This window comes from Aotus nancymaae, unplaced genomic scaffold (assembly GCF_030222135.1).
Source record: "Aotus nancymaae isolate 86718 unplaced genomic scaffold, 86718_ANA_hifiasm-v0.15.2.pri h1tg000014l, whole genome shotgun sequence".
NCBI lineage: Eukaryota > Metazoa > Chordata > Mammalia > Primates > Aotidae > Aotus > Aotus nancymaae.
This window is the reverse complement of record NW_026988425.1, coordinates 122,844,377-122,871,566: the sequence shown is the minus strand read 5'-3', so window position 1 is coordinate 122,871,566 and position 27,190 is coordinate 122,844,377. Positions and strand designations below refer to the sequence as shown.

At 40.8% G+C, this 27,190-nt stretch overlaps 1 protein-coding gene across 5 annotated transcripts in view; it reads right to left on the bottom strand.

Annotated features, from left to right (window-relative positions):
• TJP1 (tight junction protein 1) overlaps positions 1-26,980 on the bottom strand; it is a 246,987-nt gene extending 220,007 nt beyond the window's left edge. For 3 of the 5 annotated variants that reach the window (XM_064376316.1, XM_064376318.1, XM_064376319.1), the window contains exons 1-2: positions 26,808-26,894; positions 12,849-12,981 (exon numbers count right to left, since the gene is read on the bottom strand). In XM_064376316.1, the coding sequence (XP_064232386.1) occupies positions 12,849-12,981; positions 26,808-26,869 (195 nt within the window). In that variant the 5' untranslated portion in view covers positions 26,870-26,894. Of the gene's footprint in view, positions 1-12,848; positions 12,982-26,807 lie in introns of all 5 variants that reach the window. The other 2 variants (XM_064376314.1, XM_064376315.1) reach the window with 1 other exon arrangement.
• Between the last annotated feature and the right edge of the window lie 210 nt (positions 26,981-27,190).

The following is a 27,190-nucleotide window of genomic DNA, read 5'->3' as shown; positions in this document are numbered from 1 at the left end:
AAAAATTACATTATCCCTCCTTTCAAGATTAGCAAAAATAAAAGATGAACTCTACTTCTGCCTCCTCAAATGACCTCCTCTGACTGCTGGCAGGCCCACGCTGCCTTTGCCCTCTCCACCTGTTGGAGGCCACACACATCTCTGTGGATTGCTCCTCCTTTCCAGAAACTCCCCTGTTCTGTTTCTTCAGCCTCTACCCAGGAGTTTCCTTTGCTGGCCCCTCTCCTTCTGACTGCCTATGCACTGGTAAGGTTCCCTGGCTCTGCCTTAGTCCTCTCTGTTCACAAAACCATCCTAGCAGTAAATTTTTTTTTCCCCAAATAAAATGGTCTGTGCTCCTCACCCTCCAGTAGAACAGATAAAAGCAGAGCTACTCTGGCTAGAAAGGGGCATGGGGGCTTGAGGCCACCCTCATGGGGCATCTCTAGAGAGCTCTAGGGTTGGGAACCACTGGCAGTTTCCTTCCACCAGCTGGCGTGAGCTCCATCTCTGATCCTGGCTTTGCTCCCTCAACACCTCCTCACTTTTTGCCCGACAAAGTAATATGTGTCCTTCCAGATCCAGTTTCACAGCCACCTTCTTTGTGATTCCTTATGTACAAAGCAGCTTTGAGCACTTAGCCATCCCCCAAGGCACTCTGCACTGCTTCCACCATTGTACATGTATCATGTGTTTGTTTACATTTTTGCCTATTCCACTAGATTGTGACCATTTTAAAGGCAGACAAGATGATGAAAATGGTCTGCATGCATACGTGCATGTATATGTTTGCATGTGATGGGACGGGGGTCCCAGCTGAACCTAAAGTGAGGCTCAAACTGTTCTGGTTGTGAGGCTGCTGTGTTGGTCTACATGAAGAGGCTGTGGAGAGGGAAGCACCTGGAGAAATGGGGAGGAGAGATGGCTGCAGTCTCCATCCCAGCCAACCAGAGCTGTGTCTAAGCCCTAGAGAGAGAGGGTCAAGCAAAATCCAGGAACTGCTTTCATGAGAGACCTCATGAAATACTTGTTAAAGCAGAATACTGAACACGTCATAGTCTCTTCTTTGAAATAATATTTTCTCTATTCTTTTTATTAAGAACCACATTTCTAAAAGGCCTATATTTTCTACTTAGTTCTGATGAATAAAATTCTGCCTAAAGTCAGAGTAATAAGCTCCCTAACTAGCAACTGCTAATGAAAAGAAACCCTAAAGAGATGAGAGATGATGGCACAGGTCCACTGGAACAGAGACAAAATACTGAGCTGCAAAACCAATCCAGAAAGCCCATTCGGTGGAGATGAAGGCCAATACCACTCACAAGAATGGAGTGTTTGCAGCCTTTGTACTTAGAACCATTTTTTAAAACAAGAGTTCTTGCAAGGCTGTCTTGAAGAGTCCTTTGGAAATATCTGGACATTTACAGTTTAATGAAGAAAGTATCCATTAAGGGCAAAAGTCTCCTACTAATTAGTTGTCACTTGGCAAACTGCTTTCAGACTGGCCTCTGGAACTCCCAAAGTTATAAAAATAGCTGGATTCCTTTTTCTGCAAAAAAGCCTCAGATCTCTCTGACTCCTCTCCATTTGGAAAATTACTAAGGGTGATAATTCTGGAAGACTCCTTTACCACAGAAGTGCATACCTCCACAGAGGGCTGGGGGCGGGCCACAGCATGCTCTGATGTCCTGTGCAGTTTGCTGACACCTAGGTCAGCAACACAGGCCGGACGCTCACTGAACTGGGACTGGCAAGGGCAGGCCCAGGGGGACTTGCTACAGAGCACCTGTGAGAAACAACTCCCAAGTCATTTATCTTTTCTTCCTTTTTTTTAAGTGAATACTATCTGTATTTTGGCTAATCAACAATCTTTAGCACCCATTATGGATAAAACAATATGCTGCATACACATTGAGGATACAAGAAAGAACAAAACTACCCTGACCTGTGCCCTGATGGAGCGTACTTTCTCATGGAGACAGACGAAAGAATAAGTAAAATAACTGCAATCCATGATAAAACACTGGTGAAACCAAGTAACTCTAGATGATCGCCATAAGGGACTTTATGTGTGTGAGAGAGACAGCAGGCGGTATCCTCTTTTGACATAAAAGATGATGGAAAAGGTCTTTTTTAAAAAATGAATTTACGGCCGGGTGCAGTGGCTCATGCCCGTAATCCCAGCACTCTGGGAGGCCGAGGTGGGCAGATCACAAGGTCAGGAGTTTGAGACCAGCCTGGCCAATATGATGAAACCCCATCTCTACTAAAAGTACAAAAATTAGCCAGGTGTGGTGGCAGGCGCCTGTAGACGCTACTCGGAAGGCTGAGGCAGGAGAATTGCTTGAACCTGGGAGGCGGAGGTTGCAGTGAGCTGAGATCACGCCATTGCACTCCAGCCTGGGCGACAGAGTGAGACTCCATCTCAAAAATGAGAAAAAAGAATGAATTTACAGTCAAATCCATGAATTTAGCTAATCCTCCTTTCCCTGATTGTACAATTAGGGAAAATCTAATGACTACTTTACAAGTTAGAGTTCTGGCTTCTTTTGATATTTATTAAAAACACAAAACTAAATAACAGTAAACAAAAATTCTCTACCTGGTAAGCTACTTAAAGGAAATATCTTGTCTGTAAAAGTTAGAAATTACTAGAAAACAGGTACTTGACCTTTTAATATCACATTTTTGAACTAGTAAATACTGTGACCAACTGTTGTTGGGGGTGGAGGGGGCACCAAGGAATTTTTGACCCTATGTTTATAAATACAAATATGTGAATTGGAATTATATCAGCACTGATAACATCTTATTGACAAAATACTTTAATTTCATAAAGCCAATCTAATCCCTTGTTCAGTTTTCTCTAACGCATATGAAATGGCTAATTTTTTCCTTCTTCAACTGATCTTTTTCTGCAATTATTTTCACTGAGATCAAGGCTTTTCTAGGTAAATTTTAAATCAATCAGATTTTACCTACATCAAATATTTACCAATTATAGCTTCAGTCATTATGAATTCTCTCTACTGGCTACTGCTTTTTGCTTATTTTATAAAGTCCAATATCCTGGATCAAAGTCTGAAGATTTTCAAGTTGTCATAAATATTTTATTCTTTCACTGATCTGAATTCAAAATCAAATGTTACTGTATTAAGTATCAGCAAATATCAATTTTAAGTTTATTTCTTCTGTCAGCTTTTCAACTGTATCAAGTTTGGCTATGCCACTTAACCCAGTGTCTATCTTGTTTTATGTTGACTATTTCTATCAGGAATCGTCATTATGAAATATTCTACAGGATTGGTCTACTTTAATATAAATCCAACCCTCCCACATACGTATACACTTGTGATCACTTGAGATCTCATACTAACCTTCCTCACTGGTGAGCAATATGATCACAGAGACAAGGACTAGGCCAAAATGTCCCCAAGACCAAAAGGTCTAGGGCCTAACACTGGAGCCAAATGTCCAGTGCATGTATAGACAACGTGTGTAATACAAGTATGGGGCTAAGTAGGAATTACGTTAGCTAGGAGAATCTGGAAAAAGTAAGAGCTTTTATTCTAAGAATCATCAACTGATATTCTTTTTACTAATTTCCAAAAAGGAAGACATAGCCAAGTCAGTTGGTAAGATTTCAGCATGTACTTAGTGAGAATCTGAAACTACGCTACAAACTTCATTACTTCAAACCACTCCATTTGAGAGAAGAGCTTCCTCTACTTCTCTCTCTACACAAAAACCTCACTTGCCATGTATTCCCCCTAAGCCACATGGAGACCCATGGGCAGCATGAAACCCAATGCCCAGGACACTGCACTGGGCACTGGTGGGCAGAAGGTTATCAGCGTGCTTGGGAGACTGCTTACACTGAGCCAAGAGTAAGCTTGAGAGCAACAAATAAAGGGATGAGGACAGTGAAAGCAAGGTATCTCACTACTGGAACACAGAAAGGGAGGAAAGCTAGAAAGAAACATAAGGCAAGGAACTGAAATTAGAGTATCAGTGAGAACTTAAGGCTATTAAATACACACACACACACACGCACACACACACACAGAAGGATACAGATTACAGATGATTATGTGTATGTGTATATGTATGTGCTTGCAAGTTCATTTATATTCATTGTATCTCTTCTGCTGTCTGCTGAGAGGGCCTAGAAGAAATGTACAGACATCAAAGAAATGAGCACACTGAACCCTCTACATCATGGTTTCTAAATACCATCCTCCATCAAAGGGAACAAAAGCCTCCTTGAAGAAATGGCTTGTTCCAGGACTGGCGCAACAAAAGTATAAACTAAACCTGGAACACAATCTGCAGAACACAGGAAGTGTTCAAAGATTGAAAGGGACATGTCACAACATCAGGGTAGCCAGCCTGAAGGAGCTCCCACTGCCTAAATCACAGGAATCCATGAGTCGACATTGTTATAAAGAAATGAATGACAATACAAATAAATAGACAAGGGAAAGCTTTTTTCTACAGTGAAATGCCAACTAATAAATGTAGAATGAATGAAAAAAATATAAAATCACTATTTGGCAACCAGCAGAGAAGTGGTTGATTTGGGCAGGAGTCATCCACGGAGGGTAGGGCTAGTGGATGAAAGTCTGATGAGAGACACCAGTGTGATCTTGAAACATCTCACCATAAAATACTAATGAATTACCAAGAGGACCACATGGTGAATTAAGTGTGAAAGAATCTGGCAGCCACAATATGCCCAGGCCAGTGAGGTTAACCTCACGGCATGCTCCCTGATGTGAGGCTCTGAGAAACACAGCATCATTTCCATGGTACCTGAATCCGCTCATGAAGAAACACTCGATGGACCCAGACTGAAGATTCCTTAAATCTGTCAAGGCCATGAAGGACAGGGAAAAGCTGATTTCTGTTTCCATTTTCAGGGCCTCTCTCGTGGCCTAGCTGCCAGCAAGGTCATTTATTCACGTCATCATATTTATTCATTCATTTGACAAATATTTATACTGAACTCCACTAAACCCTTAACATTATGCCAGGTATTATGAAGCAATCTAGTTTTATGGCACATGAGCTGTCTGAAATTGGGGAAGCAATATGAACACACAAATTCTAACATAAGGGATCCTGTAAAGTTGCACAGTAAAACAAAGACTTCCTGAATGAGAGATGATTCAGGGAACAATTTATCCTAGATAGACAAGTTTTCATAGGTCTAACTAAAAATACTACTTCAGGCACTAAATCTTTTTGTATTTTAGCCATTTGGTTGCATTTTGTTATTGCTGTAAAACATACTGCTCACTTTCGGCTGAGCGGGCTAGCTCATGCCTGTAATCTCAGCACTTTGGGAGGCCGAGGCGGGTGGATCATGAGGTCACGAGACCATCCTGGCCAACACAGTGAAACCTCATCTCTACTAAAATACAAAAAACTAGCCAGGCATGGTGGCACGCACCTATAGTCCCAGCTACTCAGGAGTCTGAGGCTGGGAAATCGCTTCAACCTAGGAGGCAGAGGTTGCAGTGAGCTGAGATCGCACCACTGCACTCCAGCTTGGCAACAGAGCAAGACTCCATCTCAAAAAAAAAAAGTATATATATATATGATATATATTTATATACCTATCATATACATGTATATCATATACAATATATATATTTGTATCATATATAATATATGTTTATATCATCTATATTTATATCATATATGTTATATATTTATATAATATATTATATATATAAGTATATTTAACTCACTTTCCTGCCTTCTTAAACTGAACAATTTGGTCATTATTTTATGCCAATTTTAGTTCTATAAATCTAAATCATACAACATAAAATATTAATAAAGTCTAATTTCATGAACACATGTGAAATTATGCAAATGCCCCAAATTAAAAATAAGCACCTAGAATGACATAATTTTAAACTGGCACGCTGGGTGAATTAACCTGTGTGTCTACTACTGGTCCATGGCAAACCAATTTATCTGAAAACAGAAATAAGCCACCATACTTGTAGCTTATTGTGAGTCCTATGGGAAAAACAGTCTCACAATCATAGGAATTTTGAATTATGCAGACACCTCAGATACATCTCTCCCGTAATGCCATGATATCAATTATAACTTAACTTACTTATGAGTTGGCTTTTACTGCAGCATTAATTTTCTGGTCTGTACTGTGTTGAGTTAAGACTTGCTGGGAGGTGTCTGTGGAGCAGACCCTACTAGTTACCTACGAAGTATCGTTTCCTCCTTCTTCCTTACTAGCAGAACCCCATTTTCATCCCTAGGAGCCTGTGCCACCAAAACTCCCCACTTTCCTCCCTCCCTTAGAACAGGAAATGGCAATGTGATACAATTCTTGCCAAGGAGATGCAGGAAGATGTCCCTGGGGAGGGCATCTCCTCTGGAACAAAAGGGCAGAGCTTCACTAGAAGAGTTTTCTGTCCCTTTACTCTGTCCCATTATTTTTGTGGGACATACAAGATGTGAGGGCAGAGACACAGAAGCCACCTAGAGACTGAACGAATGAGGTTTGAGGCCTATAAAACAAGGGCAGCCCGGAACAGTGGGGAAGGTGGGTCTCTGGGAACATCACAGCGCAGCTGTGCCAACCCTGGGTTGCCTGCTCCCACCCTCCTTGCTACAAGAGAAAAAAGCTCCTGTTACTTTACTTTAAACGACAATCACTCAATCAGCCAAAGGCACTGAGTGATATTTGAGGACTATTTATTTGCTCCTGTTCTAAACAGTCTTACTTTATTAATACCATGCCTTTTATATTCTTATATCCATTACTTATGGATTCTCAGACTTTTCCTTTGGTCACAGAACCCAGCTAAGAAAATCAATACCTGACATTTACCAGGCCAGAGCCTGGTCCAGCATAAAGCCCAGTGAGACAGAAATGAGAAGTAGGAAAGAGAACTTTAGGGGAAGTTTCCCATGCTTGAAAGAGAGCCACAGAAAGGGACACTGCCCCTTCCTGCCTTTATCCCTGTGGACGTGAGGCCTGAACTGCTGCCCACAGCATGGCACAAGCCTACCGATAAAGTCTACGCAGAGGAAGGGAGATGCAAAGCATCCCAGGAAAATGGAACTAGACCCACAGGATGCAATTAGCCCTAAAGAACATCCTACTGCTGAACTTCTAGTATATGACTTAGTACCTTTATTATTTAAACCAGTTTGAGTCAGTGTTTTGTTATTTACAAACAGGAACATTTCAACAACCTCAAAGCATGAAAGACCAGGTCCACCGTAAGAACAGAAGAAGGCCCAGTCCACACCTACTACTAATAACACCTCCACCACTACCCCCTCCTCTTCCACCTCCACCGCCACCACCCCTCCACCACCTCTACCACTTCTACCTCTACAACCACCACCTCCACCACCACCACCTCCATCTCCACCACCTCCACTTCCACCACCACCACCACCACCTCCACCACCTCTACCACCACAACCTAATCCTTCACCACCACCTCCACCACTTCCACCTCTACAACCACCACCTCCACTTCCACCACCACCACTTCCTCCTTCATCACCTCCTCTACCACTACCTCCACCTCCACCACCATCACCACTACCACTTCTACCACCATAACCACTCCATCATCACCATCGCCTCCTCTTTCATCACCCCCTCCACCTCCGCCATTACCCTCTCCACCACCACTTCCACCTCGAGCACCACCTCCACCTCCAGCACCACCTCCACCTCCATTACCACTACCAACACCCCCTCCACCTCCACCACCACTACTTCTACCACCATAACCACTTGATCATCACTCTGTGCCCAGAGCAGAGGAGTCCATGATGCTCCCTGCAGTTTCTTTCAGGCTCTCACACTGGTAAGGAAAGCACTGGAGATAAGAGTGGGAGTGAGAACAGGGGAACGGGCCACACTCTCTCACAGAACCGGGAAGTCCAGAAGTGTTGTCCATGTCCCTCCATGGGCTCTCCTTCCACCGCATTCTCACCATTTCACCTCCAGCTCCTCTCTCATCAGCCAGGTGCCCAAGGTGGAAAAAAACTTAGGATGTGTTCAAAGTCAAAAGGCAGTTTTGTGTCAAAACAGGTCCCCGAGGCCTCTAAGGGTTCCACCAGTCTCAGAGTAGAAAGTCTTGAGGGGCAGAGTGAGGAAGAGAAATTTTTCATTATTGATATCTTCACAGGGTTATAGATATTTCCTGTTTGTGCGCATGGATTTTTTTTTTCTTTTTTGAGATAGACTCTCAATCCTGTAATCCTGAGTAGCTGGGATTACAGGCACCTGCCACCACACCCAGCTAAGTTTTGTATTTTTAGTAGAGACAGGGTTTCACCAGGTTGGCCAGGCTGGTCTTGAACTCCTGACCTCAGGTGATCCACCCTCCTTGCCCTCCCAAAGTGCTGGGATTAAGGTGTGAGCCACCGTGCCCAGCTGGATACTCTTTTATATCAAGAGAAAAAAGTGCCTTTTCGAATGAAAAAAAAAAATCAGATATTAAAAACAGAATTATTATTCAGGAAGCAGTGACATGTGATTTATTAACCCAAAAATGTACTCAAATGTAACACTCCAAATAATGTCTTATCACATATTTTCCCCTCTAATGACAAAAACTCCTCTAAAGCTTTTGAAACCTGTATCCCTTTTGCCTAATGATTATCAGTGATGACTGAATTCTCTGTCACTCAAGGTTAAGGGAACATCACCATAAACTGTTAATTGGATCATTGTTTCTATTCACTGTGCACAAAACGTTTTGTAGTATTTTTCTGTCAGCAGAGAGATAAGCAGCAATCTAGATTTACACTCACAAATCAGGAAATAAATTGCCTAAGTTTATGTTCTAGAATATCTTCCTCCCAAACAGAATGAACTTTACCAACAGACTCCATTCCCCTATCTTAGGGAGGAGGTTTGATAAGAGAACCTGCAAAATTTCAAGCAGACTTGTTTGTTTTGTGTTATTTTTTTTCTTTCCTAACTTTCTAAATTATCACTTAAACTTCTTTGACTATACACTTAGAATCCAAGAGAAAGGAAGGGGCAGAAGTGAAAAATGAAACCTGATTTGCAACTCAAACAGGCAATAACACCACAGTGAAAACGAACAGCTAAGAACATAAACATCATTCGCTAAATCTAAAGGCAAAAGGTCACTTTCTTTTTCATATTGATCGTTAATATGTCTATCACCCCAAAGGGGATAAAAAAAGAACCTGCCATCTGGTTTATACACTATTTTACCCATTAAAACACTGAAGAAGGGCTCAGGTTTTCTAGGCAAAACACATATACAGAACAGACTTTTCGAGTCCAGCCTTTGCCTAAGAGAATTTTACCAAGCATCTCTGGAACACTGCCTCAAGAAACCAGGGAGACTGAATGGATTCCAGTCCCCATCAGTAAACTAGGATGCCAATCAATTATCCTGTGGGGTTACAAAATGAACTGGAATGCCCATCCCATTTAATCCCCACAGAGAAAGCTGAAACAATCACTTCTCCCCAGGAGTGAAATGGCATCATTCTGATGATGCCCGGGACCAAAGCCAACAGGCTCAGCTGGAACCTGAAGCCTCTTGGCCAGAAACTGGAACCAGGAAACTACAGCAAGTGGACTTCTTGCTCCGCTTGCTATGTTTTTCTAAAATCAATAAAAGTTGTATTTTTTCTTAGACAAATTTGGAAAAATTAAAATTAAAACATAAAAATGAAAATAGAAATATTATTCTGTTGGTTATACAAATTTGATATGTATCTATGACAGGAGATTATTAAGTAAGTCTAAGTTTTCCTATTTTAAGGTTCTCTATTTACTTCAGCAATCATAGGGAGACATACATTTAAACAGAATTTTAAAATAAAATTTAAAAATAATGTATAAAGTTTTCAGAGTTGTTTGAACCATAAGAACATTTACAAAGAAGTATCTATAGTGGCTAATACTTCCTAAAGGAAATAAAGATTTCTATTCCTATGTAATTAGAAGTCATTACAGATCCTTTACCAAACATCTTCCCTTTAGACTTCTGTGGTTAAGGTTTTAAATTGGTTCTACAAGGTGTTACAAAGTCAACTTCCTTAGAAAAACAATTCTGAACACCTTTCATCTTCCATGAAACCTTTTTCTAATCCATGTTTTTTCCAAAAGTGTAGCCCTTCCTTCTTTCAAAAAAAAGACAATTTTTTTTTTTTTGAGACAGAGTCTCTCTTTCTCACTCAGGCTAGAATGCAGTAGTATAATCTTGGCTCACTGCAACCTCCACCTCCTGAGTTCGAGGGATTCTCCTGCCTCAGCCTCCCGAGTAGCTTGGATTACAGGTGTCTGCCACCTCGCCTGGCTAATTTTTCTTTTTTGAGTAGAGACAGGGTTTTGCCATGTTGGCCAAGCTGGTCTCTAACTGCTGACCTCAGGTGATCTGGCCACCTCGGCCTCCCAAAGTGCTGGGATTGCAAGTGTGAGCTACCGTGCCTGGTCAAAAAGATCGAATTTTTAAAGTGTGGGAAAAAACTGTTTTTAGCCCCATGGCAGAGATGCTATAGGCCCCTACATATTTTGGATATTATAGTATTAATTGCCGTATCTTATGGTAGAAAGTGGGAGTAGCCAAGAGCTGTTAAGCTCTTCTTATTTTTATTTTTCTATTGTTTGGAAAATCAGTTTATTGCTTTTCTAAAAATGAAACATGCTTATTGTAAACATTTCTAACAATCTAAAAACATGCAGAGTAAGATACAGTAAATATAAATTGTTGTTCCACCACCCATGACCACGAAACCTGAGAAAGAAAATGAATGCCAGTTGAAGAAAACTCAAATTAATTGCAGAAATTAAATTTCATTAAAACATTCTCATTGCTGAGGGATGAAATGTCAGCATACCAAAGACCATGGCCTTTCAATGCACTCTTCAGAAGTAGAAAACCAAAATTTAAAACAACACAGTCCATGAATCCAAGTGAACCATTACACCAGAATATACAGCTCCTCCCTGGAATAAGCCTTCTATGAACCTCAACATTTCGTCTCTTTTAACATCAATGTCAAAATGCCTTCCCTTCAGGGATACTAAGACATTTCACTTTTGAGACAGAGTCAAATAGGAAAAACCATCAAAAAGAAAGAAATTAATTCTGCACCTAGGTAGTATTATTTTTTCCTTGCTTGGAGTGTGTACTAACTTCAACCAGATCAATACTTTCATGAAACAAGGCAGAAAATAAACTCTCAATAATTTTGGAACATAATTATTATCATAAAAAGATAACTCTATTCGTCATTTCTATTTGTGGAAAACTGAAGGCAATCTTTTTCTCTGTAAAGCTTTTTGTCTATTACATTCTAGAAACATTATAACCTCTTCCCCAACCAGAATGATTCTGTTTATGCAAATAAACATATTGTATGACATGAAAAATTAGTTACGTGATTCTGCTTCAGTAATGACAATGTTTTGGACAATAGAAAAAAAGCCGATAAAATTTAAATTTCCATTTTTATATTCCAACAAATAATTTAAATTTGCTTCTTGATGAATTCAATGTTTCAAAAAGCAACTCACTTCATTTTGAAGTACATTTATATTTTCTTTAGTCACTTTAACTGTTAGGTCTACTCAACAAGAATTTACTATCTTTTTATTCTTTTTGTGTTCTTCGTTAAATGTCTTCTGATAGGTCACATTTTACCTCTATGTCTTGTGTCATAAAAAGTATTTAAGAACATTTTAAAGTAAAATGCTTGAATAAAATTATTTTACTAAAAATAAAAAAAATGTAAAAAGTAAAATAATAGAGTATTCACATTTACTGAGCTTTCATTTTCAGTAGTTATAGGTAAGAGATGAAAAAGACAGAATTTAGTTTCATACTTGGATACCATTTTTTGAAACACTGGCCAATGGTACCTTTCTCATTCAAAAATTTTCAAAACTCAAAGGACAAAAATGAATATATCAGGTCTACTAAATAACCTAAACATTCATTAATTTGCCATTTAACCTTATGATACATCAATTGAAATAAAACCTTTTACAGCAAAGAAAATTATAGTATTTGCTTTATGGCATTAAGTGCCAGTGTTCCTCCAAAAATGTGCATGAATTTACCACATTCCCATATGAGAAATAAGAACCTGTTGCTTGGCCTCAAAAAAAAATATGGCCATTAATGTTAATTACTTAGAATAAAAAGAAAGTGCCAGGAGTTCAAAACCAGCTCTAGGCAACATAGTGAGACCTCCATCTCTACAAAATATTCAAAAAATTAGCCAGGCATAGTGGCACACGCCTATAGTCCCAGCTACTTGGGAGGCTGATGTGAGAGGATTACTTGAGCATAGGGTTCAAGGCTGCAGTGAGCCATAACTGTACCACAGCACTCCGGTCAGGACAACAGAGGGAGACCCTGCCTCTTAAAAAAAAAAAAAGAATAGAAAGAAAGCACCATCATTAACTGACTGAATTGGGATCTGTGCTAACAATATTAGAGTAACTATTGTCTGGTACTATCAGGAAGCTGGGTGTTTGGGGTTAATCAGATACTTAAGTCTCATTAACATGTAGATTTGTGATTTTATGAGATATTCACATTAATACTCTATTGAACTTAAATCCATTTTTCTTGTAGCACTAGGAAGCATTTCTCTATCTTCATCTTTGTATCAGAATCATCATTCTGAACCATTATTATAAATATATCATATGCATGCTAGTTAAGAAAGCATTCTGGTTGGTAACCTGTTGGGTAAACCATTTCTAAAATTAAAAAATGCTTGCCACAAAATAAGCCTGTTGCATCTTATGAAAATAATAAAATAAAAACTTTCATACTCTTTGAAAACAGAAAAGCATTGATCAGTCCACTTACAGTGAGCTCACAGAAATCGATGCTATCAAGGCTTTTGCTTCTGTGTAATCTCCCTTTAATTCTTCTTAAAGAGGGTTTTCCTTGGCTGACACTAGAAGTAGCACCATTAGGATTTTCAGAGGATGGCGTTACCCTGCAATAAAGAAAAACATCTTTAAAAAGACAGGCTTACAGGTGAACACATTTCTCAAGTTTAAGGGAAGCATTTACTCAAAGGTAGCTTTGGAAATGCCATGCTCCTTTTTTCACCCAAAAAACTAAGAACCACAGCAGGGCTACATTCTATCAGATACCCTTTCTAAGTATTTCTTAGCTAGTTTAGACATCTTGACAGTGTTCAAATAGTACAACATTAAGATTCATTAGGCTTGGGGTGGTGGTTCATACCTTATAATCCCAGCACTTTGAGTGGCCAAGGCAGGAGGATCACTTGAGCCCAGGAGTTTGAGACCAGCCTGGGCAATACAGAGAGACCCTGCCTCAACATATATACACACAAATAAAAAAATTAGCCTGGCCTGGTGGTGTATGCCTGTGGTCCCAGCTGCTTGGGAGGCTGAAGTGGGAGGATTGCTTGAGCCTGGGGTGTCAAGGCTGCAGTGAGCCACCACTGCACTTCAGCCTGAGAGACAAGAGTAAGACTCGGTCTCATTAATAAGGTTTTTTCATTGCTGTTGTTGTTGTTTTGTAAAGATTAATTAAATATCACTGCTACAACCATCGAAGAAGCGATTAAGATGAGACTGAAGTTTCCTAGGTAACTTGGAGGCATCTGTTTCCTTCTGGGCTGTTATTTATCCAGCACTTGGTCTGGTGCCTGGCACACCCAGTACAAATGAGCTATCTTTGTGTCCATCACAGATACTGTTCAGTATGCTTTTGTTAAGTATGAAAATAAAATAAATCTAAACATGATAGCCAACACTTAATTCAGCATAATTACAGAATCATGAAAACACAAACAAGAAGTAGCAAATAATCTAAGCCATCCATAGAGTGTACACTGGAATACATGTTCATATAGACACAGGAAATATCATAAAATAGACTAGGCATATCTACAGTTTAGAATAAAAGTAATATATCCATATAGTTAAAACATTTACAGTATAAAAAGATGGAAAGTAAAAGCTGCCTTTTTCATCTTCATCCCAAACCCCTATCTCTTTTCCAAAATCAACTTTTTTTTTGAGACAGAGTCTCACTCTGTCACCAGACTGGAGTGCATGGCACACTCTTGACTCACTGCAACCTCCGTCTCCTGGGTTCAGGTGATTCTCCTGCCTCAGTCTCCCGAGTAGCTGAGACTACAGGCATGCGCCACCGTGCCCGGCTAACTTTTGTAGTTTTAGTAGAGACCGGGTTTCACCGTGTTGGACAGGATAGTCTCTACCTCTTGACCTTGTGATCCACCTGCCTTGGCCTCCCAAAGTGCCAGGATTACAGGTGCGAGCCACAGCACACGGTCTCAAAATCAACCATTATTTGTTTTTTTTTTAGCACTGACCAGAATTGGGAAAAATCAACCATTATTAACAGTTCTTTGCATTGTATAATCTCCCAGACAAATGTTCATGCTTATTTATAGCTGTGTTTATTTCCTTTGAAATTTTTTAGTGAGGTGACCAAACTGTGTGTGTTGTCCTGCACCTTATATTCTTCACTTAATATATCTTAATGTTCTGCCCATAATAATCCATACAGAACTATTTCTCTCTTTTTAATGGCTAAACAGTATCCCATAATAAAGATGTAACATAATTTGTTCAACCAATTCCCTTCAATAGGGCAATTAGTTTGTCTTCATATGTTTGTTATCAAATCATACAGCAATGAACATCCTTGGTAACATCTTTGGGTATAGTACAAATGCTTTAGTTAGTTAGGAAAGATGCCTCAAAGTAGAAATGCAGTCAGAAATGGGAGCTTTCTAAATGCTGATAGGTAATACCTTTCCAAAAAGCTTTACAAATTTACACTTCCGTCAACAGTATATGAGAATGCCCATTTGGGGGAGTCCTTAAATACAGGGGCAACTTTACCACTTTATCACTCAACTTCTCCATGTCCTTCATTATACTTTTGTCTGTTGAACTGCTAATTCTGTATAAAGGACTATTATAGAATTTCCCACCATGAACCTGGATTTGTCAATTGGTCTTTCTATGTCTTTTAGTTTTTGCTTTTTATATTTCATTTCTTTTTTATTAGATGTCTTGATGTTTATGACACATATCTTCTAGGGATTTAATCTTTTATCATATAAAAAGACTATGCCAATTAAAGATTTTACCTTAAATGCTAATTTATCTGATGATAATTTTCCCCATCTACATTTTTATATTAACCCTTTCCTGATTTATCTGTGTTTGTAGGTGTTCCAAGTCTCTCTTTTGAGTTTTTTTTAGTTGTACCTTTAACTCTTGGTAAGTAGCATGTAGCCGGATTGTTTTCTTTTTTTTTTTAAAGGAAGAAAGAAAGAGAGAGAGAGAAAAAAAGAATGAAGAAGAGGAAGAAAAAGGAAGAGAAAGAGGGAGAGAGAACGGGAGTATTGTTTTATTGCCCAGGCTAGAATGCAGTCTAAAAATGGGAATTGAAAACCTCTTTTATGCCAATAATTGTGCTTAACAATGGAGACAGGAAGGAATAAGGGAAGAAAATAACAAACAAGCAGCCAACCAATATTTCATTTAAACTTATGAAATGCTATGCAATTACTGAGGAGTGATTTACTTCCAATTATATAGTCACTTTTGGAATAGGTGTGATGTGGTACTGATAAGAATGTATGTTTTGTGTATTTGAAGTGGAGAGTTCTATAAATTTTTATTAAGTTTACTTGTTCCAGGTCTGAGTTCAAGTCCTAGATATCCTTGTTAATTTTCTATCTTTTTGATCAGTCTAATATTGACGATGTGATGTTACAGTCTCCCACTATTATTGTGTGGGAGGCTAAGTCTCTTTATAAGTCATTAAGAACTTGTCTTATGTATCTGGGTGCTCCTGTATTGGGTACATGTATATATAGGATCATTAGCTCTTCTTGTTGCATTGATCCTTTTACCATTATGTAATGTCCTTCTTTGCCTCTTTTGATCTTTGTTGCTTTAAAGTCTATTTTATCAGAGGTGAGAATTGCAACTCCTGCTTTTTATTTGTTTATTTATGTTTGCTCTCTGTTTGGTTGGTAAGTCTTCCTCTGTCCCTTTGTTTTGAGTCTTTGTGTATCGTTGCATGTGAGATAGGTCTGGATACAGCGTACCGATGGGTTTTGGCTTTTTATCCAGTAATAATATATATGAGTTTAATACTGCCATTTGATGCTAGCTGTATATATTTTTAAAAAGGCTGATAATGGTTGCTCCTTTATATGTATAGTGTTTCTTTCAGAAGCTTCTGCAAAGCAGGCCTGGTGATGGTGAAATCTCTAAGTACTTGCTTGTTTGCAAAAGATTTTATTTTTCCTTCGCTTTTGAAGCTCAGTTTGGCTGGATATGAAATTCTGGGTTGAAAGTTCTTTTCTTTAAGGATGTTGAATATCGGCCCCCACTCTTTTCTGGCTTGTAGGGTTTCTGCTGAGAGATCTGCTGTAAGTCTGATAGGCTTCCCTTTGTGGGTAACCCGATCTTTCTCTCTGGCTGCTCTTAGTATTTTCTCCTTCATTTCAACCCTAATAAATCTGACGATTATGTGCCTTGGGGTTGGTCTTCTTGAGGAATATCTTTGTGGTGTTCTCTGTATTACCTGGAGTTGAATATTGTCCTGTCTTACTAGGTTGGGAAAGTTTTCCTGAATAATCTCCTGAAGAGTATTTTCCAACTTGGATTCATTCACTTCGTCACATTCAGTTACATCTATCAAACGTAGATTAGGTCTTTTCATAGTCGCATATTTCTTGGAGACTGTTCATTCTTTTTTCTCCTTTTTTCTCTAATCTTGACTTCTCGTTTTATTTCATTAAGTTGGTCTTCGAATTCTGATATCCTTTCTTCTGCTTGATCAATTCGACTGTTAAAACTTGTGCATACTTCGCAAAGTTCTCATGTTGTTTTTCAGCTCCATTAATTCATCTATATTCCTCTCCAAATTGTCTATTCTCGTTAGCATTTTGCCAAACCTTTTTTCAAAGTTCTTAGTTTCTTTGCATTGGGTTAGAACAAGTTCTTTGAATTCACATAAGTTTCTTATCATCCACCTTCTGAAGCCTACTTCTGTTAATGGAACGCACTCGTTCTCCATCAGGGCTTGTTCCATTGCTGATGAGGAACTGTGATCCCCTATAGAGGGAGAAGCATTCTGATTTTGGGTATTCTCAGCCTTTTTACGCTGGTTTCTTCCCATCATTGTAAATTTATCCACCTGTCGTCTTTGTGATTTCCGACTTTCAAATTAGGTTTCTGAGTGGACGTCCAACTTGTTGATTCCCAGCGCTGAAATCTGAGCAATCCACTGCGCCGGCCAAAACAGCGGTGTTAAGATTGATGGTGCTTTTCTGCCCAGGAATCAGCCAAAAGGGGACCCAGTTCCGCTTACTCTGCACCAAGAACTGCTGTGCTGAGGCACCAGCAAAACCGCCGTGCCGGCCACAAGAGTCGCGCTGGTGACCCGTGCAGCATCTCCGCTGGGAATCTCCTGGTCTGTGAGCAACAAAAATTCATCTGAAAGTGTGGCATCCTCTCGTTCTCTGCACTTTCACCCGGAGCTACAATCCCGAGCTGCTAGTGGTCAGCCATCTTGGATCTCTCTCCTCTGTTTTCTTTCTTTACCCCCAATCTGAGGGTTAATGTCTTTTAAGAGAAATTCAATCCATTCAAATTTATTGTGTTGGCACATATGTTTATATCTATTCCTGCCATCTTGTTTTGTGTTTTTTTAAATACTTTCTTCTTAAGTTTCTGTCTTATTAAAATGATTGAGTTGACTTTGTCCTCAACCACCCTGAGACCTTCTTCCCTTTCCAGTCAGTAGTTTGAAAGTTATACATCTTATTAGGGAAACTCTAACTCTACTTAACTATATGCACACATGCACATGAACATCTTTATAGATATATCTATTACATACATGTATATGTATACATACACACACACATAAACATTTAGACTCATATTTTCCTGTCAACACCTAGGGCTCATCAGTATCCTCACCTCCTCTGAAACAAGAAGTGGCATTAGCACATCTTTATTCCCCTTCTTTCCCAGCAACTCCACATCCCTACAAAAATCCTCAATCCCTCTTAGAAATAGTGCCCAGGTTTCCCAGTTTCTCGTTCATGCCTCTGATCCCTTTGCTCTTTTGTGATTCTTTAACTTACTCCCCCAGACTGCTAACTTGCTTTTCAGTTTTGTGAATTCAACCATTATCTTTTCTATGAATGAGCAAATTTTAAATTTCTAAAGTAGCTAGTATTTTTAAATTGATGCAATATTCTCAGGCATATTTCCAAAAATAACCATTTTTTTTCTGAAAATAACCATCTAATGTTTTTCTACTTTCTCAGGGATTCGTTCTGTGTTTTAATTTGGTAATTCTCTCGGTACTGGCTTTCTTGCACTGTTTGGTGATTTTTAATGTCTACTTACATTTGTATCGGAAAACACCCATTTCTCCACTGCGATTACTGTGGCTTGCCTTCAGTAACTCTGGCAGAGAGACTGGATTCGCTGCCAGGTCTGTGAGGCAGACTTCTCTTGCAAGTCAGTAGCTACCCCTAGGACAGCCTTGCCTCTCTGACCCCAGTGCTCACATGCTCTAGACAACTCCAAGATTTTTCTTTCAACAGATCTATCCCTATCTACTAGTTACATTTCAGAGAGTCCTCAAAAATCCTGGTCCACTGATGACATTCTTTATTGTTTACTCAGACTATTATGAATTTTGTTGTGGCTTTAAAAATTAATTTTCTTCTTTCATTGAATTTCCAGTGAGTCTTCCTTTCAACTGGCCTCCCAAAGTAAAATTGTAATGATGCCACTTTCATGATTCTCACCATAAAAAGAAACATTGTACAGCTTTGTTCTCTTCTGTGCAGGGTAAAATCTTCCATGAAAACAATGAACTTTATTCAAAAGAGGACATATGGGAAAGAAAAACAGAGTTGCAACACAATATACAAATCAACTTTTCATTTCTTCTCCCTCACTTTATTTTGATAGTGCTGGTAGGTGTGATCATATTTTAGAAAGTTAATGCAAACATTTAATATAAAGAAATATATCTATTTCTTTATATTAAATTAAAAAAATGTTTTTCTCTCATTTGACTTAGAAAGGTATCATTATTCTTCCTTTATGCCAAATCTAGATGCCTGAAAGAACCTGTAATAAGAATTTATATCTACCAAATTTTATAAATGGCAGATGGCCAAGAAATGTATCAGGGTTAACTGAATGTAATACTAAATCCAGTGGCAAAGTAAAACAAAAAAAAAGTGACCATAAATATAACTAGAAGAATAGCTCCACTGCCTCCCTACCAGGATCATAATAAAAACATGCCTGTAATCCCAGTACTTTGAGAGTTCGAGGTAGGAGGATCTCCTGAGCCCAGAAGTTTGGGACCAACTTGGGCAACACAGAGAGACTCTGCCTCTACAAAAAATACAAAAAATTTACCAGGCGGGATGGCACATACCTGTGATCCTAGCTATCTGGGAGGCTCAGGTGGGAAGATCACTTAAGGTTGAGGCTGCAGTGAATGGTGATCACACCACTGCACTCCAGCCTGGGCAATGGAGTGAGACCATGTATCAAAAAATAAAATAAAATAAAATAAAAACCTGTAATAATCAGTAGAGCTAAACTGGTATATACCAGGTGAATATCAGCTCTGGACCCACCCTGCCCACAGACTCTACAGGAAGATGGTACCTTGTCTAAGAATTTACCTAGACTTCTACAGAGTAACTTCAGTAACTTTAAAGCTTTGACTAGATCTTTGGGAAGCTGAGGTAAATCGTTAAAATACATATGGCTCGAATAATGATCCCCCACTTTGTTTGGTATGGAATAAAGGAAAAAAAACACATAGATGTAGATAATAATGCAGAATATTAACTCTGGTGTAAGTAGAAGTGTTCTTGTAGAAATAGGTGAATTTCAGATGTTGCTTCTCTTTTGTTTATTACTGTCTTTAAGAATATTTGTCCTGGGGAGGGGTATGTGTGTGTTTATTTTTTTCCTGGATATTCTCAAGAACACAGCTGCATATCTATAACTCAGATGACAAGAGCTATACAAAGAGCCCACCAAGGACAGCTCCATTTGACATGGAGTATAAATTCTTTTACTCCTTTGGTACCACTCTTCTGTAACCCTGATGGTGCAGATCTGAACTGAGTAACTCAGACTTTGGGGATTATTCCCCACATATTTAGGGGAATGGCCCTTGATGACAGGGAAATAAAGTTAGAAACTGATGTATAAGCACATTGCATATTTCCCCTTGACCTACAGGGAAATCAATATTTAGCTTGCAATGAGGTTTTACTTTTCCTTATTCTTAATTCCATTTTATCCTCCTAGAAGGAAGCTGGAGAGAAAGTTTCTGCCTCTGTCCACCCACTTTGCAACTTCCCTCATGAGAGCATGCTTTACTTGTAGGCATGGCTGATAGGCCCAAGGCCCACCCTCTCCTTCCACTTCCTACCCCCACTGGATGAACACATACCACAGGCCTGGCCCCCAGAGGCAGTCCCCGACTTGCTCTGCCCATTTCCCTTCTCTTCACCTGACACTGCTAGAACAGACCTGGTCTGCACTGCAGGCTCCACCATCTCAGCCTGCACTGCAGGCTCCCAAGGTGAGGGAGGAGGCATCCCCTTAGAGGCTTGCAGGCCAGCATGGCCTCCTCCAGCACAACTTCCTAGACAGGCTCTCATTTGGGTAAAGCCAATACCTGCCCCGATATTATTAACAATCCAGAAAACTGTTAACATTCAGTTCTTGTTCTTTGAATGTATCTTCCCTGCTCAGGGACATGAAGGAGAAAGGTACACACCAGTTCCCACCCATTATGTCACATCTAAAAGCTCTATTGGGTTCTCTGTTGGCTATAGGCCAAATGTGGACTGCTATACCTTTGACATGGGACATGGTCCTTAGCAAAGTCATTTAAATCCAACAGAGATACAAATTTTCACTAGTCCAAAATACATACACCACAGTGCAGCACAACTCCTTGACATTCTGCAACCATCCCTCCCACACTCTTCCTTCTGCTGGAATACTTTTCTATCCCCCATCCTTGAAAGCCCAACTTTCCCAGGGAGACTTAGGTATATTCATTCCTTTTGTTTCCAACTCAGGAGCTTTGATTAGAAGTACTTCCGACCACCCTAGGACAAACAACTCCCAAGCTCATCTACACCACCAATTTCTAATTTCCCATTGAAAAGAACTCAATAATAACACAGAATTGGGCATAAACAATCAAGACGGTAAAAACAAAGCAATCACACAAGGACAAAACTATCAACAAAGTAACATCTAATAATCCTTCTATAAGATATTAGTTTTAAGATATCAGCAACTGACAGCTACAGCCAACTCAAGATAATGCTAATGAGTGACAGCAAAGCATCCTTCCTCCACTTGAGGAGAATTCCAAACAACAGTGTAAACCGAGGAGCCATGAGACACTGCTAAGTACAGGAGGGCAGCTGGCTTTAAAAGGATCCTAAATACTTCTGAAGAATACTTTAGGAAAAGCTAGTAAAATGAGAATTTTTTTTTATAAGCATTGGATTTCAGAAAGCTTAATAACTCATGTAATAGGTTAATGGTAAATAGTCATTTGATGAACTTATAAAAAATAATGTGCAACTGCCAATAATTAGCTCATTTTAAAAATTATGGGCTGGGTGCAGTGGCTCCTGCCTGTAATCCCAGCACTTTCGGAGGCTGAGGTGGGTAGATCACCCGAAGGTCAGGAGTTCGAGACTAGCATAGCCAACATGGTGAAACCCCACATCTACTAAAAATATAAAAAATTAGCCAGGTGTGGTGGTGGGTGCCTGAAATCCCAGCTACTTAGAAGGCTGAGGCAGGAGAATCACTTGAACCCAGGAGGAAGAGGTTGCAGTGAGCCGAGATTGTGCCATTGCGCTCCAACCTGGGCAACAAGAGTGAAACTTCATCTCATAAAAAAAAAATTCTGAAAGGACTTGGGTATTGGAGCCCTTCATGTCCCAACGGGAGGACCTCAGTGACCCATGAGTGGGCCAGGGGACCACCCCTGGAGAAACAACCTTCTATGGGGAAATTACCAGTCATTTTATTATGTTTTCAGTTATTCAGTCTTTCTAGACTGTTATCTCCCTGATCAATTGTCTTTTAAACTCTGATCAATTGCATGACTCTGGGCAAGTCAATGACCTCATTTGTAAAACTGGGAAAATACAGCACCTACCTCCTAAGGGTGCTATAAGTTAAATAATGACAGGATACTTGGAAAGCACTAATATAGAGTCTGGCAAGTAATAGTTCAATGAACAGCAACTCTTTTTGTTTTTAGAATCTGATTATTAGATGACTACTCGAATAAATATACTGATAGTGCACGGTCTTAAATAATCACTGAATCAATGAGCAAGGAAGTAAGTCTCAGGGATGTCAGAGGAGAGCTGTTTTAGTTGCGGTGGAGATTCTAATACGGCCTGCAGAAGAACCTGTATGCATATCCATATATCATATTACACAATGGAGCATTTATTTTATGAGTTTCTAGTTTATAATTTGAAATAAATTAAAAATTAAAAGTTTTAGTCTTCCAAAAAAAAGAGAGTCAGAGGAAAAGACACAGAGACACAGAGAAATCCAGTCAAGGCAGAAGCAGAGTGTGGATCCATGCAGCCACAAAGAATGTTCGGAAGAGGCAAGGAAGGACCCTCCCTGAGAGCATTTGAGGGAGCATGGCCCTGCCAACACCTCGATTTTGGACTTCTAGCCTCCGGAATTGAGAGAATAAATTTCTGTTGTCTTCAGCCACCAAGTTTACATGATCTGTTACAGCAGCTCCTGAACACACAAAGCCCCACTGCTTCTTTTCATCACTGGCAACTCCAGGAGGTCTCCCAAAGGAAGGCAGCAGGCTATACAAACTTATACCTACCTCAGGTAGAGGTAACCAGGCTTTGTTCTGGGTTCCTAAGTAATGATTCAGAACCAAAAACTGCAAACGCTCCTGCTTCCTAAATTTCTTGGAGAAAAGGATGAGAAGAAAAGGGTTCCCACAGGCTCCACTGATGTAGGTCTGACTGTCTGCTTCAGTTTCCACCTAAGTTGGTTTGCAAATATAATACTCCTTATGAGATTTACAGAACCAATCAGAAAGGCAGAAGATACTGCACAAAGAAAAACTGATGGGCATAAATGCCCAAGCGAGATGGAAGTGTGGGAATAAGGCAAGTAACCCTGCCCTTTACACTGGCAGAAGCCTTTTCATACAAACTGCCATAAAAACAGAGAAACACAGATACATAAATATCTTCATATAAATCTTCACATATGCCTTGATCAGTTTTGATACTACATCCTCGCATTTATTTATTTATTCAGAGATGGAGTCTTGCTCTGTCACCCAGGCTGGAGTGCAATGGCACAATCTTGGCTCACTGCAATCTCCGCCTCCTGGGTTCAAGCGATTCTCCTGCCTCAGCCTCCTGAGTAGCTGGGATTATAGACACACACCACCAAGCCTGGCTAATTTTTATATTTTTAGTAGAGAAGGGGTTTCACCATGTTGGCCAGGCTGGCCTCGAACTCCTGACCTCAAGTGATCCACCAGTCTTGGCCTCCCACAGTGCTGGGATTACAGGTGTAAGCCATCGTGCCTGGCCCTCACATTTGCAAACAGGCACAAGCTGGTGCATTCCAAGGTCTGACAGGCGTTGCTGATGTCTGCTATTGGTTTCCGCCCACCACTCTCGAGTCAGGACATACATCCTACTATCTTCTAGACATATGATGGTACCTTATGTCTCAAATGCTCCACGTGCAGTTGCTATGAAACTAGCAAAATGAAACATTATCTAGAAAATAAATCCAAAGGGTGTAAGAGAAAAATGAATCTGGCAACACTATGTTCTCCAACTTAAGAATATAAAGTATTCTACATCTCTGTTTAAAAGAGCCACTTGCTCCAGAGTATTCATAGAGCATGCTCTTCCCTTTGCCACTGTAAAATTAGATGAACATACGTTTGCAAGTTAACATTGAGTGGAAATTAGGAAATAATTATCTAAGATCAGGGAAAAGCTCAACAAAATCTGCTTGCCTTTTCCAGGCCACCTCTTAGTAAGATGGTTTTTATCCCTGGCCTTATCTCATTGCCTACCTCAAACATGAATTTCTTGGATATAAAAGTTACCCGGATTTTATTTCCTTGTGTCCTCTCTTCAAAAATTCTGTGTTTGGAGAATGTGTTTTCAGAAGCAGCACTCTACTGATGAAAAAGAATAAACCTAGTTTCCTAACTTTGTGACCAAATGCTGCTAATATTGATGTCTAATAGTTCCTCAAATATTATTCCCACATCTTAATTTTTAAACTGGGCCGGGCGCAGTGGTTCACGCTTGTAATCCCAGCAATTTGGAAGGCCAATGCAGGTGGATCACCTGACATCAGGAGTTGGAGACCAGCCTTGCCAACATGGTACAACTCTATCTGTACTCCAAATACAAAAAAATTCGCTGGGCATGGTGGCATGCACCTGCAATCCCAGCTACTCGGGAGGCTGAGGCAGGAGAATCATTCGAACCCCAGAGGCGGAAGATGCAGTGAGCTGAGACTAGCCATTGCACTCTAGCCTGGGCAATAACAGCAAAACTAACTAACTAAATAATAAAAAATTTTATACTGAACATCAAGAAAACAGATTTCCCTAACATACTATTTCCCAGTCACAAATCATTAAGAATCCATTTATTCAACAAATAATTATTGAGAAGCTATTTTGTACCAGACATCAGTTGCAGGGGCTTTACGGCAATGGATGAAACAGACAAAAGCCCTTCCTCATACAACTTATATATTAGGGAGGAGAGGAGGAATACATATGAAAAATAAATACAATAAACAGTGTGTTGGTAATTGATAAGTGCACAGGAGAAAAGCAAAAAGGGAGATAAGACTTGGCGCTGATATCTCCCATACACCCATATACCATCAATCTGAGAAACAATCTTCAAGTGTTACCCCTCTCCCTTCACTGTAGTGAGCCTTCATTTATTTGCAAACATCTTTTCCCACAGATATGTCTTAATTCAACTGCTGCTAGCCTTGTCTTCTAAGAGTTGTCACTTGCTGCTCATCACATTAAAATCTTTATTTATTTATTTTTTTTGAAACGGAGTCTCACTCTCACCCAAGCTGGAGTGCAGTGGCATGATCTTGAATCATTGCAACCTCCCTCTTCTGGATTCAAGCGACTCTCCTGCCTCAGCCTCCTGAGTAGCTCGGATTATAGGTATCCGGCACCACACCTGGCTGATTTAGTATTTATTTTTATTTTTATTCATTTATTTATTTTAGTAGAGATGGAGTTTCACCATGTTGGTCAGGCTGGTCTTGAACTCCAGACCTCAGGTGATCCGCCCACCTCTGTCTCCCAAAGTGCTGGGATAACAGGTGCGAGCCACTGTACCTGGCATATTAATTATTTGGGGAATAAATTTCTTTTTTAAAAAGACAAATTGGTGGGGGCGGAAAGACACTAACATTTACTAAGCACCTATTATCAAGTCAGGCCAGTGGTAGACACCTTTGTATTCATTATCAGAGTTGATGTGTATATATCCCCATAAGGGAGATAACAAGATTCTCGTTTTACAGAGGAAGAAATGGACACTCCAGGAACTTGCTTAAGGTCACACAGTAAGTGGCACAGCTGAAATCTGAACTTTGCTGCCCGTATTTGTCTTACCTTCAAAATTCTCCACTTTTGGGATTCTTTTTCTTAACCCATCTTTTTCTTGGCTTATCACTAAGGATCATTCTTTCATACTGTCTTAGACGGCAGGAATTACTTTCCTCAATTACCTAAAAGCAGCCTCATCTACTTTCTCTATAACCCTAGGGTTAAATTAGACTGCATTCAGTTGAATGGAATAAAACCTTTATGAACTACACTGACCACCAATTTTAAAATTAAAATAACCACTGACTGTCATAATAACTGGCATCTTTTTTCTGTAGTCATCTTCCCTTTACTTATTTCTTTTGCAAAAGAACCTTAAGCCTAAATCTCAAGCCAGTGGGATACCTAGGTGGCCCCTGGGATTCCGCATGGATTATGGAATACTATGAATAAAATGCAATACACAATCCTGTAGATAATCAGCAGTGTAAACCAGTAAGATCCAGGCGTTTTTCTTTAAGGGTGTTCTCTCCCCATTACCTCACTAACAGTTTCCAGGTCGGAGGAACTGGAACGCATCAGTTAAGAATACAGTCCCTGACAATGCAATAATCTCGGAACTTATTCCCCTTGCCTTGCTCGTGCTCTACTATGCACTAAGCAGCTGATGAATTTTTGAAAAATAACTGACAACGCACACACTGATACTAATGAATTCTCTGCTGTCTCCGCGAGAGCCCGGCTGGAAATTCTGAGTCAGAAGCCTTCGGATGGAGCAGAAAGGACAGAGGCGGGAGGCCGACGCCCGCGTGCGGGTGCCGTGGTCCCGGCCCCTCCCCGCCGCAGGCATAGCGAGGGTCTCGGCGGAACCCGCCCGCCGGTGCGCGGTACAAGGCGGCGCTCGGCCCCGGGCTCGGCCATGGCTGCTGCGCCGCGCGCATCCCTTGCGCCCCGCGCCCCGTCGGGTCCCGCAGCCGCGGCCTCGCCCCCGGCCCGCTCGCCCCGGCCCCCGCTCCTGCTCCCGCTCCCGCTCCGGCCTCCGCCTCGGCCGCCCCGGCCCGCGCGCGGCCCGGCTGGGGCTCCGCGTCCGCACGGCCGCCTCACCACAGCTTCCTCTTGAGCGGCAGGAGGCTGCCGCGGTTGGAGGGGGTGACGCCGATGGCCATCTGCAGCACCGTCAGGTATTTCTGGTACTTCATCTTGTCCCCGCTCCGCTCGCGGGCAGGGCCCCGCCGCCGCCGCCGCCGCCGCAGACACAGCCCCTCCAGGCGCCGCATAGATCAGCTCTGGGCCATCCGCCGCCGCCGCCACAGCTCCCGCCGTTCCCTCGCCCGCCGCGCCCGCCGCTGCGGCCGTGCGTGGCCCGGGCTCCCGCTCCCGCCGCCGCCGTCGCCGTGCGTGCCTGGCCGCTCCCGCCGCCGCTGTGCGTGGCCCGCAGCTCCCGCCGCCGCCGCCCCTTCCACTCCTGCAGGCCGTGGCCCCCCGGC